At 42.1% G+C, this 15,626-nt stretch overlaps 1 protein-coding gene across 6 annotated transcripts in view; it reads left to right on the plus strand.

Annotated features, from left to right (window-relative positions):
* The first annotated feature begins 227 nt into the window (after positions 1 to 227).
* The window catches only part of LOC139376307 (fizzy-related protein homolog), a 34,004-nt gene continuing 18,605 nt past the window's right edge, over positions 228 to 15,626 (plus strand). Inside the window, exons 1-7 of one of the 6 annotated variants that reach the window (XM_071118692.1) lie at positions 228 to 466; positions 3,803 to 3,873; positions 13,126 to 13,254; positions 13,373 to 13,436; positions 13,536 to 13,666; positions 13,828 to 13,910; positions 14,077 to 14,260. In XM_071118692.1, the coding sequence (XP_070974793.1) occupies positions 3,805 to 3,873; positions 13,126 to 13,254; positions 13,373 to 13,436; positions 13,536 to 13,666; positions 13,828 to 13,910; positions 14,077 to 14,260 (660 nt within the window). In that variant the 5' untranslated portion in view covers positions 228 to 466; positions 3,803 to 3,804. Of the gene's footprint in view, positions 467 to 2,352; positions 2,463 to 3,802; positions 3,874 to 13,125; positions 13,255 to 13,372; positions 13,437 to 13,535; positions 13,667 to 13,827; positions 13,911 to 14,076; positions 14,261 to 15,626 lie in introns of those variants that run through there. The other 5 variants (XM_071118693.1, XM_071118694.1, XM_071118689.1 and 2 more) reach the window with 5 other exon arrangements.

Below are 15,626 nucleotides of genomic sequence, written 5' to 3' on the forward strand. Positions count from 1 at the left end.
GGGTTGGGTTTAGGTTTAGGTAGAATGGGCAGCAGGTTAGGAGAATGAGGCTAGGAAAAGTGTTGGGGTTAGGCTTAACTAAAAGCAAAACTGTCTTGAGTGGCAACAAATCTGCCCAATTAGCTGATTCCCTTTCTTTACACCTACTTATGTTGATCCTCCCACTTCTGTTGACACACCCACTTTCAGACACACCCCATCATGTATGCATTTACCCATGACTCGTCAGAATCACTTCTGCTTGTCTGTTCCCTTGACAACGCAAAATGTGTGATTCGAAAAAAGTGACGTCACCGCGTTTTTCCCATGTTCCTTTGCGAATCCCGGTCAAGCGTTTGTTGGTGAAAACATTCATCTCTTTCTGGGCTGGAGAATAACGAATATGTATTTTTTCTCCACATAAATCTCGCCAGACAAACAATAATCTCCGATTCAGTGCATAACTGAGAGTCTTTCACGCTGCACGGTAGGTCCATTTGAAAAATGTTTGTGTGAGAAACAAGTTCGAACGTTTGGAGATTGATAGGTTGCTAACGTTAGCGCGGTACTAACGTTACTGGTCAGCGAAAGGAACAGTTGTGATTTATGACTAGCATTGCTTTATCGTGGTAATTGTAGTTAGCTTTCTACAATCAGTGGCTTTAGTGTCGTCGAATAATTGTATTTTTGGACGGTGTTTGAAAGTGGCTTTCATATTGGCTCAAGTCTTGAACTATAATATGGCGAGCTAGTTCCGGCATTCTTGAACTAGAGATCTAACATTAGTTTTCTGCCAATTACAATTGTAACAGACCATCGGGCTTAGTTTAGAGAGAACAACATCAGTAAGCTATGCCAACAGTTTTCTGATTATCGGGCGGCAGGGTAGCCTAGTGGTTAGAGCGTTGGACTAGTAACCGGAAGGTTGCGAGTTCAAACCCCCGAGCTGACAAGGTACAAAATCTGTCGTTCTGCCCCTGAACAGGCAGTTAACCCACTGTTCCCAGGCCGTCATTGAAAATAAGAATTTGTTCTTAACTGACTTGCCTGGTTAAATAAAGGTAAAATAAAAAAATAAAAAAATTATGCACGACAGAAGCAGTTGCATATAGCTCTATGATGAAACTGGCTCTCGTGAGGACCACCACAGGAAAGGAATACCTAAAGTTACCCCTGCTGCAGAGGATAAGTTAATTACATCCAGCGAGATTAGTGCGCCAGCTATTCAAGTCTCCACACAAAACAACCCGAATAGCTAGGTACAATTTACAGAAAACAAAACAGTGCTTTGGAACTAAAGTATTGAATTAATCTACATCATTAAGGCAAAGCCCAGTATCACATAGGATATGCATAATATGCAGCTGACAAGTACACTATATATACAAAAGTATGTGGACACTCCTTCAAATTTGAGTATATGGCTATTTCTGCCTCACCTGTTGCTGACAGGTGTATACAATCGAGCACACTGTCATGCAATCTCCATGGACAAACATTGGCAGAAGAATGGCCTTACTGAAGATATTTGTGACTTTCAACGTGGCACCTTTCCAACAAATTTCAAATTTCTGCCCTGCTAGAGCTGCTCCGGTCAACTGTACGTGCTGTTGTGAAGTGGAAAGGTCTAGGAGCAACAACGGACAGCCGTGAAGTGGTCGGACACACAAGCTCACAGAACAGGACTGCCCAGGGCTGTAGCGTTTAAAAAATCGTCTGTCCTCGGTTTCAACACTCACTACCGAGTTCCAAAACTGCCTCTGGAAGAAGAACTGTTTGTCGGGAGCTTCATGATGTGGGTTTCCATGGTAGAACATCTGCACACTAGCCATAAGATCACCATATGCAATGCAAAGTGTCGGCTGGAGTGGGGATGTATGGCCCTATGAAATCCATTTAATTTTTTTCAAAATTCCATTTTTTCTCCGTACATTTTTCAAAATTCTGTGTTTTACGGTTTACTCTAATTTCATCATCAGAAAGAGTCTATTAATGTGAATGAATAAAAGGTCAACAATTTAATAAGATATAACAGTGCATTTGTAATGCAACACATCGCACCATTTTTTTTAAATCAAGGCAAGTGCTTAAAAACTGAGTTCTACTAAGAGTTTCATTATAAATGAAAAAAAGTTATGTAAGAATCTAGGCAACAATGCAGCAACCTTCTCCTGTTTCCAGCTGGAGGATGTTTGTGACTGCCTGGGATGATGACTTTTGTGCCAACAAAAACTCTGTACAGGTGAACATGCTCTGCATGGTACTTCACTGCCTCAAACCAGCTATTCCATCTGGAGCTCTCTGCTTCAGGAGCCTTGGCCAGCACAAACTCCTTCATAATGAGGAAGCTCACCCTTCTTCTCTTTCTGGCAGGCTTCTTGAAGAAGACAGCTCTCATCCATGTCACAAGTGATGCAACTTCAGAGAACTATTTGTAGTGCTGCCAGGTCTCACCCACCAGATTGATGACATGGCAGAGACAGGTAACATGGACACTGTTGGGCATCACTCCTTTCAGAACCTCCTTGCATGCCTTCAGGCAGTAGGAGGCATTATCTGTTACCACTGCCCAGGCATCGTTCAGATCGTTGCTGTGGAGGGAGGCTAGTATAGCTTGGGAAAATGTTGAGTAGTTGCATCTTTCCATGAAAATGACATCCACCAGAAAGTACTGGCTTTCAACACCTGGAATGAAGGATAAGGAAAAACTAGAATTATGTTTGAACCTAAAATAATAATGTGACAACAACCTTTCTCTCAACGTGGTCAAGACAAAAGAGAGGATTGTGGACCACAGGAAAAGGAGGACCGAGCACGCCCCCATTATCATCGACAGGGCTGTAGTGGAGCAGGTTGAGAGCTTCACGTTTCTTGGCGCCCACATCAACAACAAACTAACATGGTCCAAGCACACCAAGACAGTCGTGAAGAGGGCGCGACAAAACCTTATTCCCCCTCAGGAGACTAAAAAGATTTGGCATGGTTCCTCAGATCCTCAAAAGGATATACAGCTGCACCATCGAGAGCATCCTGGTTGCAGGGGGTACCGGTTGTAGTGGTTGCATCACTGCCTGGTATGGCAACTCGGCCTCCGACCGCATGTCACTACAGAGTTTAAGCTTCCTGCCATCCATGACCTCTATACCAGGTGTGTTCGGCGCATCTGACAAAGAGAATTTGATTTGATTTTAAGCTCTTAGCTGTTGGACTCTGGAGTGATGCATCGCGCTTCACCATCTCGCAGTCCGACGCACGAGTCTGGATTTGGCGGATGCCTGGAGAACGCTACCTGCCTCAATGCATAGTGCCAATTGTTAAGTTTGGCGGAGGAGGAATACTTGTCTGGGGCTGTTTGTCATGGTTCGGGCTAGGTCCCTTAGTTCCAGTGAAGGGAAATCTTAACGATACAGTATATAATGAAATTCTAGACTATTTTCTGCTTCCAACTTTGTGGCCCTTTCCTGTTTCAGCAAGACAATGGCCCCATGCACAAATCAAGGTCCATACAGAAATGGTGTGGAAGAACTTGACAGGCCTGCACAGAACCCTGACCTCAACCCCATCAAACACCTTTGGGATGAATTGGAATGCTCTTGTGGCTGATTGGAAGCAAGTACCTGCAGCAATGTTCCAATATCTAGTGGCAACCCTTCCCAGAAGAGTGGTAGCTGTTATGACAGCAAAGGGGTGACCAACTCCATATTAATGCCCATGATTTTGGAATGAGGTGTTCAAGCAGGTGTCCACATACTTTTGGTCAGTAGTGTAGCTATGATATTTTTGAATGTAAATCAATGCTATATCATTTCCTATTCCTTTACAGCTATGGACCAGGACTATGAGTGTCGGCTGCTCAGGCAGATCAACATTCAGAACGAGAATGCCAGCCCTATTGTAAGTGGATTGACTTTTTAAAAGGTATTGTCTGTACTGTTTATTATTCTGTATTGGCTTGTGTTGTCCAATATCATTCTGTATTGAGATGATATGATGTTCCCTTGTTTACATCTTGCAAATATCTTAGAATTCAAACCTCAAGATGGTGTCTAAATGTATTCATGTATGAATTGCTTGGCACACACTTAGCTGACCACAGAATGTTCAGGGATTTGGAGAGTGAGTTTTAGTTCAATTGATGGGACATGGGGTGAATGTAATCTATCCAGAGATACTGGTGATGTTAACGCTTCAGTGTACAGGTTAATTTGCATAATATGGTGGAATTAAATTGGCGCGTGTGTGTATTTACGTTAGTTGTCATGTATCTCATTTATCACACAGCCTAGTTTGTGGAGCGGAATAGCCTATCACCTGTCAAACAGAGCGAGAGCAGCTCATCAGAAAATGTGCTTACTGGAGTGAAACGTGCTTTTGTAAGCCCAGTCATTGCGCCACCAATAATTCTAAATGCAAATATTTTGATGGTCACGATTTAAATTGGACTTGTAATTAAATCGCGCCTCCTATTCGAGTGCATAGGCTTTACCAACGGTAGACAGGCTATCAGCGCGTAACTAGAGAGTATAACTGCATCCAAAATAACACCGTCGACTGCAGTTAATGCACTTTTACTGCAGTTTCAAAACTATATTTTTTTTGTAAGGGTAGCCAAAATCCAACGATAGAAATGTGGAGGAAATTATTTTATAAAGGCCGTTAAACAGAATTTTTCTCCTTCTGTTTTATTGATTTTCATAAACTTTATTTAGTTGTCCAGAAGCCGAAGGTACAATCCTAGTCATATTAGCAACCCATGCTAGTTTTTGCTATTAGATTCCCCCTCTTCTCTAAGTTTCTAACACAGATTTTCATGGAACTGCTCGCCATCAGTTGCGCTGTTTAGAACTGTGTTTTCCAACTAATTGCATTTTGGAAAATGTTAAATGATGTTTTAATTGGCTGCGTCAGGTTATACAGTGGGGCAAAAAAGTATTTAGTCAGCCACCAATTGTGCAAGTTCTCCTACTTAAAAAGATGAGGCCTGTAATTTTCATCATAGGTACACTTCAACTATGACAGACAAAATGAGAAAAACAAATCCAGAAAATCACATTGTATGATTTGTAATAAATTTATTTGCAAATTATGGTGGAAAATAAGTATTTTGTCAATAACAAAAGTGTATCTCAATACTTTGTTATATACCCTTTGTTGGCAATTACAGAGGTCAAATGTTTTCTGTAAGCCTTCACAAGGTTTTCACACACTGTTGCTGGTATTTTGGCCCATTCCTCCATGCAGATCTCCTCTAGAGCAGTGATGTTTTGGGGCTGTTGCTGGGCAACACGGACTTTCAACTCCCTCCAAAGATTTTCTATGGGGTTGAGATCTGGAGACTGGCTAGGCCACTCCAGGACCTTGAAATGCTTCTTACGAAGCCACTCCTTCGTTGCCCGGGCAGTGTGTTTGGGATCATTGTCATGCTGAAAGACCCAGCCACGTTTCACATTCAATGCCCTTGCTGATGGAAGGAGGTTTTCACTCAAAATCTCACGATACATGGCCCCATTCATTCTTTCCTTTACACGGATCAGTCGTCCTGGTCCCTTTTGCAGAAAAACAGCCCCAAAGCATGATGTTTCCACCTCCATGCTTCACAGTAAGTATTGTGTTCTTTGGATGCAACTCGGCATTCTTTGTCCTCCAAACACGACGAGTTGAGTTTTTACCAAAAAGTTATATTTTGGTTTCATCTGACGATATGACTTTCTCCCAATCTTCTTCTGGATCATCCAAATGCTCTCTAGCAAACTTCAGACGGGCCTGGACATGTACTGGCTTAAGCAGGGGGACACGTCTGGCACTGCAGGATTTGAGTCCCTGGCGGCGTAGTGTGTTACTGATGGTAGGCTTTGTTACTTTGGTCCTAGCTCTCTGCAGGTCATTCACTAGGTCCCGCCGTGTGGTTCTGGGATTTTTGCTCACTGTTCTTGTGATAATTTTGACCCCACGGGTGAGATCTTGCGTGGAGCCCCAGATCGAGGGAGATTATCAGTGGTCTTGTATGTCTTCCATTTCCTAATAATTGCTCCCACAGTTGATTTCTTCAAACCAAGCTGCTTACCTATTGCAGATTCAGTCTTCCCAGCCTGGTGCAGGTCTACAATTTTGTTTCAGGTGTCCTTTGACAGCTCTTTGGTCTTGGCCATAGTGGAGTTTGGAGTGTGACTGTTTGAGGTTGTGGACAGGTGTCTTTTATACTGATAACAAGTTCAAACAGGTGCCATTAATACAGGTAACGAGTGGAGGACAGAGTAGCCTCTTAAAGAAGGTCTGTGAGAGCCAGCAATCTTGCTTGTTTGTAGGTGACCAAATACATATTTTCCACCATAATTTGCAAATAAATTCATAAAAAATCCTACAATGTGATTTTCTGGATTTTTTTCCCTCATTTTGTATGTCATAGTTGAAGTGTACCTATGATGAAAATTACAGGCCTCTCTCATCTTTTTAAGTGGGAGAACATGCACAATTGGTGGCTGACTAAATACTTTTTTGCCCCACTGTATATATTAGAGGTCGACCGATTAATCGGAATGGCCGATTTCAAGTTTATTTTTGGACACTATTTTTTTATTACACCTTTATTTAACTAAGCAAGTCAGTTAAGAACACATTCTTATTTTCAATGACGGCCTAGGAACAGTGTCTTAACTGCCTTGTTCTGGGGCAGAACGACAGATCTTTACCTTGTCAGCTCCGGGATTCAATCTTGCAACCTTAGTTAACTAACGTTAGTCCAACGCTCTAACCACCTGCCTCTCATTGCACTCCACGAGGAGCCTACCTGTTACGCGAATGCAGTAAGAAGCCAAGGTAAGTTTGCTAGCTAGCATTAAACTTATCTTATAAAAAACAATCAATCAATCATAATCACTAGTTAACTACACATGGTTGATGATATTACTAGTTTATCTAGCATGTCCTGCGTTGCATATAATTGATGCGGTGCGCATTCACGGAAAAAGGACTGTCGTTGCTCCAACGTGTACCTAACCATAAACATCAATGCCTTTCTTAAAATCAATACACAGAAGTATATATTTTTAAACCTGCATATTTAGCTAAATGAAATCCAAGTTAGCAGGCAATATTAACCAGGTGAAATTGTGTCACTTCTCTTGCGTTCATTGCACGCAGAGTCGGGGTATATGCGATAATAATAAATGTTTTGTTTTCGAAATGATAGTTTCCGGATTCGACCATATTAATGACCTACGGCTTGTATTTCTGTGTGTTATTATAGTTAAGTCTATGATTTGATAGAGCAGTCTGACTGAGCGGTGGTAGGCAGCAGCAGGCTCGTAAGCATTCATTCAAACAGCACTTTCGTGCGTTTTGCCAGCAGCTCTTCACTCTGCTTCAAGCATTGCGCTGTTTATGACTTCAAGCCTATCAACTCCCGAGATTAGGCTGGTGTAACCGATGTGAAATGGCTAGCTAGTTAGCGGGGTGCGCGCTAATAGCGCTTCAAACGTCACTCGCTCCGAGACTTGGAGTAATTGTTCCACTTGATCTGCAAGGGTAACGCTGCTTCGAGGGTGGCTGTTGTCGATGTGTTCCTGGTTCGAGCCCAGGTAGGAGCGTGGAGAGGGACGGAAGCTATACTGTTACACTGGCAATACTAAGCCCCTATAAGAATGGAATTCAAATGGTATAGAGAAATAGTCCTATAAATACTATTTTAACTACAACCTAAAACCTCTTAACTTGGAATATTAAAGTCTCGTGTTAAAAGGAACCACCAGCTTTCATATGTTCTCATGTTCTGGGCAAGGAACTTAAACGTTGGCTTTTTTACATGACACATATTGCACTTTTACTTTCTTCTCCAACACTTTGTTTTTGCATTATTTAAACCAAATTGAACATGTTTTATTATTTATTTGAGGCTAAATTGATTTTATTGATGTATTAAGTTAAGTGTTCATTCAGTATTGTTGTAATTGTCATTATTACAAAAAAAAAAAATTGTCAGATTAATCGGTATTGGCTTTATTTGGTCCTCCAATAATCGGTATCGGCGTTGAAAAATCATAATCGGTCGACCTCTAATATATATATATATAGTATTTTTACTTTAAGATAATAGGTTTGCTATTGTTGCATCTTTCCATTAAGCTGTTAATGAAAAATGTATGTTCCTTGTATGCATGTAATGTGGTTTCTGTTGGCCACGTCATTTTTGTGTTTTGAAAAAATTGTAACCTGGTTAACAAGGGTATTTTAGTTGGCAGAAAAATGTACCGACATTTGCGTCACCCGAGATCCAAATCCCCTGATAGTAGGTCAGGAGTACGAGTATGCTTTACTTGCCCGACATGTACGAGAACTTGCGTATTTATTTTTGCAGAACTGTATATGGAACATAATGTTAGGCTAAGCATAACACACTGTCAGTGTTTTGAAGTTCAAAGCTACTGAACAAAGGCTGGATTTCCTCAGATCACTGACAATAGTCTGATACTGGCTCCTCCCTAACCGGTATAATAACAAAACTGCTTTGTGAAGACTAAAGAGAGTGTCTGTGTGAAACTAGGGCTTTGCTATTTATCACAGTGTGTGAAGTCTAAAATCTAAGGTTTTATTAAAATAGTCTATTTTATTCAGGTCCCCTAGTGTTTTCTCTGAATTAAAATCACCTATGATTGACCTCTTCTGTTTACTTAATAATACGTTTTTACCCCTCCCATCTTCCTGTGGAAACCCATTAGAAAATGGGCCTTAGGCTACATGTGTTTTTTTCAATCGTATTTCTATTGAACATTTCATCTGCAGGAATTTTTCTGCCATTGAATTCCTTATGCAGGCCACCTAAGCTATGTTTTGGGCCACCTACAGTACCAGTCAAAAGCTTAGAGATACCTACTCATTCAAGGATCTTTCTTTATTTTCACTATTTTCTACATTGTAGAATAATAGTGAAGACATCAGAACTATGAAATAACACATGAAATCATGTTCTAACCAAAAAAAGTGTATTCTTCAAAGTAGCCACCCTTTGCCTTGATGTTAGCTTAGCACATTCTTGGAATTCTCTCAACCAGCTTCAGCTGGAATGCTTTTCCAACAGTCTTGAAGGAGTTCCCACATATGCTGAGCACTTGTTGGCTGCTTTTCCTTCACCCAGTGGTCCAACTCATCCCAAACCATCTCAGTTGGGTTGAGGTCGGGGGATTGTGGAGGCCAGGTCATCTGATGCAGCACTCCATCACTCTCCTCCTTGGTCAAATAGCCCTTACACAGCCTGGAGGTCTTTTGGGTCATTGTCCTGTTGAAAAACAAATTATAGTCCCACTAAGCACAAACCAGATGGGATGGCGTATCGCTGCACAATCCTGTGGTAGTCATGCTGGTTAAGTGTGCCTTGAATTCTAAATAAATCACAGATGGGGTCACCTGCAAAGCACCCCCACACCACCTCCATGCTTCATGGTGGGAACCACAAAGGCAGCGATTGTCTGTTAACCTACTCTGCATCGCACAAACACATGGCGGTTTGAACCAAACATCTCAAATTTGGACTCATCAGACCAAAGGACAGCTGTCCACCGGTCTAATGTCCATTGCTCATGTTTCTTGGCCCAAGCAAGTCTCTTCTTATTGGTGTCCTGTAGTAGAGGCTTCTTTGCAGCAATTCAACCATGAAGGCCTGATTCACGCAGTCTCTTCTGAACAGTTGATGTTGAGATATCTGTTACTTGAACTCTAGCATTTATTTGGGCTGCAATTTCTTAGGCTGTTAACTCTGTTGCAGAGGATATGTTCATAGAGGTAACCCTCGGTCTTCCTTTCCTGTGGCGGTTCTCATGAGAGCCAGTTTCGTCATAGCTCTTGATTGTTTTTGCGACCGCATTTGAAGAACATTTCTAAGTTCTTAATTTTCTGCATAGATTGACTTTCATGTCTTAAAGTAATGATGGACTGTCGTTTATTTTTGGTTGTTTGTGCTGTTCTTGCCATAATATGGACTTAGCCCTATTTGGTGAAAGACCATCTTCTGTATACTACCACTACCTTGTCACAACACAACTTATTGGTTCAAATGCATTAAGAAGGAAATCAATTCCACAAATTAACTTTTAACAAGGCACACCTGTTAATTGAAATGCATTCCAGGTGACTATCTCATGAATCTGGTTGAGAGACTTCCAAGAGTGTGCAAATCTGTCAAGGCAAAAGGTGGCTACTTTGAAGAATCTAAAATATATTTAGATTTTTTTGTCTTTTTCTGACATGATTCCATATGTGTTATTTCATGGTTTTGATGTCTTCACTATTGTTCTACAATTAGAAATCAGTAACAATTAAGGAAAAACCCATTAATGAGTAGGTGTGACAAATTATGACTGGTAATATGTATAAGGTCCCACGGTTGACCATGCATCAGAGCAAAAACTAAGCCATGATGTCAAAGGAATTGTCCGTAGTGCTCCTAGGCAGGATTGTGTCGGCACAGATCTAGGGAAGGTTCCCAAAAAATGTCTGCAGCATTGAAGGTCCCCAAGAACACAGTGGCCTCCATTCTTAAATGGAAGAAGTTTGGAATCACCAAGACTCTTCCGAGAGCTGGCCGCCCGGCCAAACTGAACAATCTGGGGAGAAGGTCCTTGGTCAGGGAGGTGACCAAGAACCTGATGGTCACTCTGACAGAGCTCTAGAGTTCCTCTGTGGAGATGGGAGAACCTTCAAGAAGGACAACCATCTCTGCAGCACTCCACTAATCAGGCCTATATGGTAGAGTGACCAGACAGAAGCCACACCTCAGTAAAAGGCTCATGACAGCCCGCTTGGAGTTTGCCAAAAGGCACCTATAGACAAGATTCTCTAGTCTGATGAAACCAAGATTGAACTCTGGCCTGAATACCAAGTGTCACTTCTAAAGGAAATCTGGCACCATCTCTATAGTGAAGCATGGTGGTGGCAGCATCATGCTGTGGGGATGTTTTTCAGATGCAGGTACTGGGACACTTGTCAGGATCGCTGGAAAGATGAACGGAGCAAAGTACAGAGATCCTTGATGAAAACCTGATCCAGAGTGCTCAGGACCTCAGACCTCAACGGTTCACTTTCCAACAGGACAACGTCCCTAAGCACACAGCCAAGACAACTTAGGAGTGGCTTCGGGAAAAGTCTCTGAATGTCCTTCAGTGACCCAGAGCCTGGACTTGAATCCGATCGATGGTCTCTGGGGAGACCTTAAAATAGCTGTGTCAACAATGCTCCACATCCAACCTGACAGAGATTGTGAGAATCTGCAGGGAAGAATAAGAGAAACTCCCCAAATACAGGTGTGCCAAGCTTGTAGTGTCATACCCAAGAATATGTGATGCTGTAATTGCTGCAAAAGGTGCTTCAACAAAGTACTGAGTAAAGGTCTGAATACTTATGTAAATGAGATTTCAGTTTATTTTTAATAAATTAGGAAAAAAGTCTACGTTTTTTTGTCATTATGGGGTAATGTGTGTAGATTGAGGGGATAAAAAAAAATCTATTTTAGATTAAGGCCTAACAATGTGGGAAAATGTCAAGGGGTATGAATACTTTCCGAAGGCACTGTGTGTTTGTGTGTGCTCAGCAGAAAAAGAAACGTCCCTTTTTCAGGACCCTGTCTTTCAAACTTCACAGATCTTTATTGTAAAGGGTTTAGACTGTTTCCCATCCTTGTTCAATGAACCATGAACAATTAATGAACATGCACCTGTGGAATGGTCGTTAAGACACTAACAGCTTACTTAGGACACTTACTTACAGCTTAAACTTAGGACACTAAAGAGGCCTTTCTACTGACTCTGAAAAACACCACAAGAAAGATAATTATCTGAAGACTGAGCTGCCTCATACTAGCCAGCTGGAAAACAATGACATGGGACACATTTTCAGTGTATTGATACTTAGCTATATTGTCGTAAATTGTAGGGCTGTAGCCACTGAATTCTGGTAGTAATCACTAGAAAGGAAAAACAACAATCACAACATTTGAAGCTGGCTTAGCGCTGCCGCTCGCCCAAGGCGTTGCCTCAGTGCGGGATCTTTGGGACGTCCCTACCCAATTTGAAGTTTAACTTTTTAAAACGGTAAGGTTTATGATTAGGTTAGGGTTTAGCCTATGCTAAACGTCCCAAGGATTCCTGTTAACACTACCCTCAGTGAACGGTGTCCACTACTCTCACACTGCTGGCAAGATGGGGGTGACGAAACGTGAATTTGGACCAGTCCCTGACAAATGACAACCCATACATCAAAAAGAGGCTCTATTTAGTAACCTGCTGTTTTTTTGTGTGTATGTCTATATAAACATTTGAATGACCGAGCTTGAGGAATAACCTTTGCAAAGAGCAAATATAAAACACCAGATTTTGCAAAGGGGTGCAATGTTAACATCACCACAGAGTTGAACGTTCTTAGCACGGCACTTCTTTACCACCGCTTTACATTTGGGCATAGCATCAATTGTTTTTTACGACACCCAACACCATACCATGACACTTAATGTAACAGTATATGGCCAGTGTGCATTTCTGGCATTTTATTGAGCTGCCAAGCTTCTATCTACGCAGCACTCAACGTAGAAGCCGTAACAGTTAGTTCACAGTAATTCACTGTCCTCCCAGACAAGTGTAGTTGCGTTGGGTGATCGCGCGCCAAGGCAAGATGGGCTTATAGCCATGTAAAGAGTACCCTATTCATTATTTGTCCTGAAGTCTGTTTTCTCCTAATCTTATACCGGTCCTTTTTTCGGTGGATTAAATGGCAATACAAATACAGTAATAAATGCACTTGCATAACTTGGATAACTACACCCAAAATTCTACATTTCTTTAGATTTTTTCCTAACGTGTTTGAAAGGGATTTTGGCTATCTATTTCCCTAGAGGCAGATGAGGTCGTGAATTTGTATGTCTGTCCAGTATGAAGGAAGTTGGTAGTTTTTGGGAGCCGCTAGCATTAGCGCAATGACTGGAAGTCTGTGGTATCTACTCAAAATAAAACATGTGTATAGTGCCCTAGCTTTAAAACTGCAAACATTTTAGCTCAGCTCTATTGGAGAAATGTGTAGAATTGCAGGAAATTGGCTTAAAAAATGGTGTCCTCTGATGACGATTTCCCTGTCTTACACTATCCTTCGCTCTTCCCCCCTGTAAAGAAGGCCATAGATGCAGTGCGAGCGCTGACACCCACCAACTCCCCTCTGTCGTCACCAAGCAAACATGGCGACCGCTTCATTCCCTCCCGCGCCGGCGCCAACTGGAGCGTCAACTTCCACCGCATCAACGTGAGTCCCCTGCAATGCACCCTGGGATTTTGTCTTCTGCCCAAAGTTTTACATCTGTGTTGATTGTAATCACTTTCTGGGTTTCAGCACATGTAATCACTGTGTTGATGTTGTGTAGGAGAATGAGAAGTCCCACAATCAGAACAGGAAGACAAAGGATGGCACAACAGACACTAGCAAAGGTAACCCTCTTGACTCCTTTAAAAGTCTCCTACGCACTTAATCTGTGCTGCTCATGCATGTCTGCTCACCCCCTCTGTCCTCCACTATTTCTCCTTTAGCAGACGGCCTGGCGTACTCTGCCCTGCTAAAGAACGAGCTGCTGGGGGCAGGCATAGAGAAGGTCCAGGATCCCCAGTCAGAGGATCGCCGCCTCCAGCCCTCAACCCCTGCCAAGAGGAGCCTCTTTAGTGTCCGTAGTAGGCCCTTATACATTCTGGGGCAATAGCGTCTTTTTCAAAACTACCAGGGCTAGTGTGCTGTATGCTGGAGTTAGCCACTTTTAATATTTGTTAGTCGTACTACAACATGTTAACTTTTGATTCTCAATATGCCACTTGTGTGGGTTTACAGTATTCTGTCTGTGCCAAACGGTCTCTCCCTGAGGATGGCAACACAGTCTCTCCATACTCCCTGTCTCCTGTTAGCAGCAACAGGTAACCACCACCTTAACTTTCTCATACATTTTATATTATATGGCCAACAGTGATATTTTATTTCTCCTCTCCCTCTCATTCCATTCTAATGATATTACTCTTGGTGAAGAAGAGTCTTCTGTTTCACATTGAATGAGCAATCCAGCCCTCCTTGTCTCCCTCCTAGTCAGAAGCTGTTACGGTCGCCTAGGAAACCCACACGTAAGATCTCTAAGATCCCCTTCAAGGTGCTGGATGCTCCGGAGCTGCAGGATGACTTCTACCTCAACCTGGTGGACTGGTCCTCCCTCAACGTCCTCAGTGTCGGCCTGGGAACCTGTGTCTACCTGTGGAGTGCCTGCACCAGCCAGGTGGGGGTGTGTGTGTGTGTGTGTGATTGTGTGTTTAAAGGGTAACTCTCAACCCAAATTTCAGCCTTTGCCCAACCCCTTCAAAAAAAAAATGCATTCAGGTGAGAAGATGTGGGTGTGGGGAATTGCTCATGAATATTAATCTGATGAAATGAATGCGCATCGCAAGTAAATAGGGCTTTGGACAGTTGGCGAATTCCTGACATCTATGGGGTGCAAACTCCCATTTATTGCATATTGTGCTGGGAAGAAGTGCGATCATCACCTTGAAAATGAACATGAGGGGCTCAATTCAATCCATCCCGTATTGCGCAGTAGCTCTTTTTCCAATGGCCAAATTAACTCATATTGGTCTTGGGTACTGTACAAATCTACAATTACTACCAGGGCGACCCCCTCTTACAGGTATGCTTTTACTTTTCAGAATTAGAAGTGTCTGGGTATGAGATGATTATTGTAAATAGATTTTTATCTCCAAATGCTTTATCTGCCCCATGTGGGATTAGAACTCACAACCATTGTACTATGAGCCAACTGTCATAGTGGACTGAGCCACCAATCTGTCATAGCATTCAGGGGCAAAATACAACAAGTTGACATGACCACTAATGTCATCTATTTGTTCTTATGATGGATGTTAATTTAGTTTTTTAATATATACAGTGCCTTGCGAAAGTATTCGGCCCCCTTGAACTTTGCGACCTTTTGCCACATTTCAGGCTTCAAACATAAAGATATAAAACTGTATTTTTTTGTGAAGAATCAACAACAAGTGGGACACAATCATGAAGTGGAATGACATTTATTGGATATTTCAAACATTTTTAACAAATCAAAAACTGAAAAATTGGGCGTGCAAAATTATTCAGCCCCCTTAAGTTAATACTTTGTAGCGCCACCTTTTGCTGCGATTACAGCTGTAAGTCGCTTGGGGTATGTCTCTATCAGTTTTGCACATCGAGAGACTGACATTTTTTCCCATTCCTCCTTGCAAAACAGCTCGAGCTCAGTGAGGTTGGATGGAGAGCATTTGTGAACAGCAGTTTTCAGTTCTTTCCACAGATTCTCAATTGGATTCAGGTCTGGACTTTGACTTGGCCATTCTAACACCTGGATATGTTTATTTTTGAACCATTCCATTGTAGATTTTGCTTTATGTTTTGGATCATTGTCTTGTTGGAAGACAAATCTCCGTCCCAGTCTCAGGTCTTTTGCAGACTCCATCAGGTTTTCTTCCAGAATGGTCCTGTATTTGGCTCCATCCATCTTCCCATCAATTTTAACCATCTTCCCTGTCCCTGCTGAAGAAAAGCAGGCCCAAACCATGATGCTGCCACCACCATGTTTGACAGTGGTGATGGTGTGT

The sequence above is a fragment of the Oncorhynchus clarkii genome, chromosome 20 (genome assembly GCF_045791955.1).
Source record: "Oncorhynchus clarkii lewisi isolate Uvic-CL-2024 chromosome 20, UVic_Ocla_1.0, whole genome shotgun sequence".
Lineage (NCBI taxonomy): Eukaryota > Metazoa > Chordata > Actinopteri > Salmoniformes > Salmonidae > Oncorhynchus > Oncorhynchus clarkii.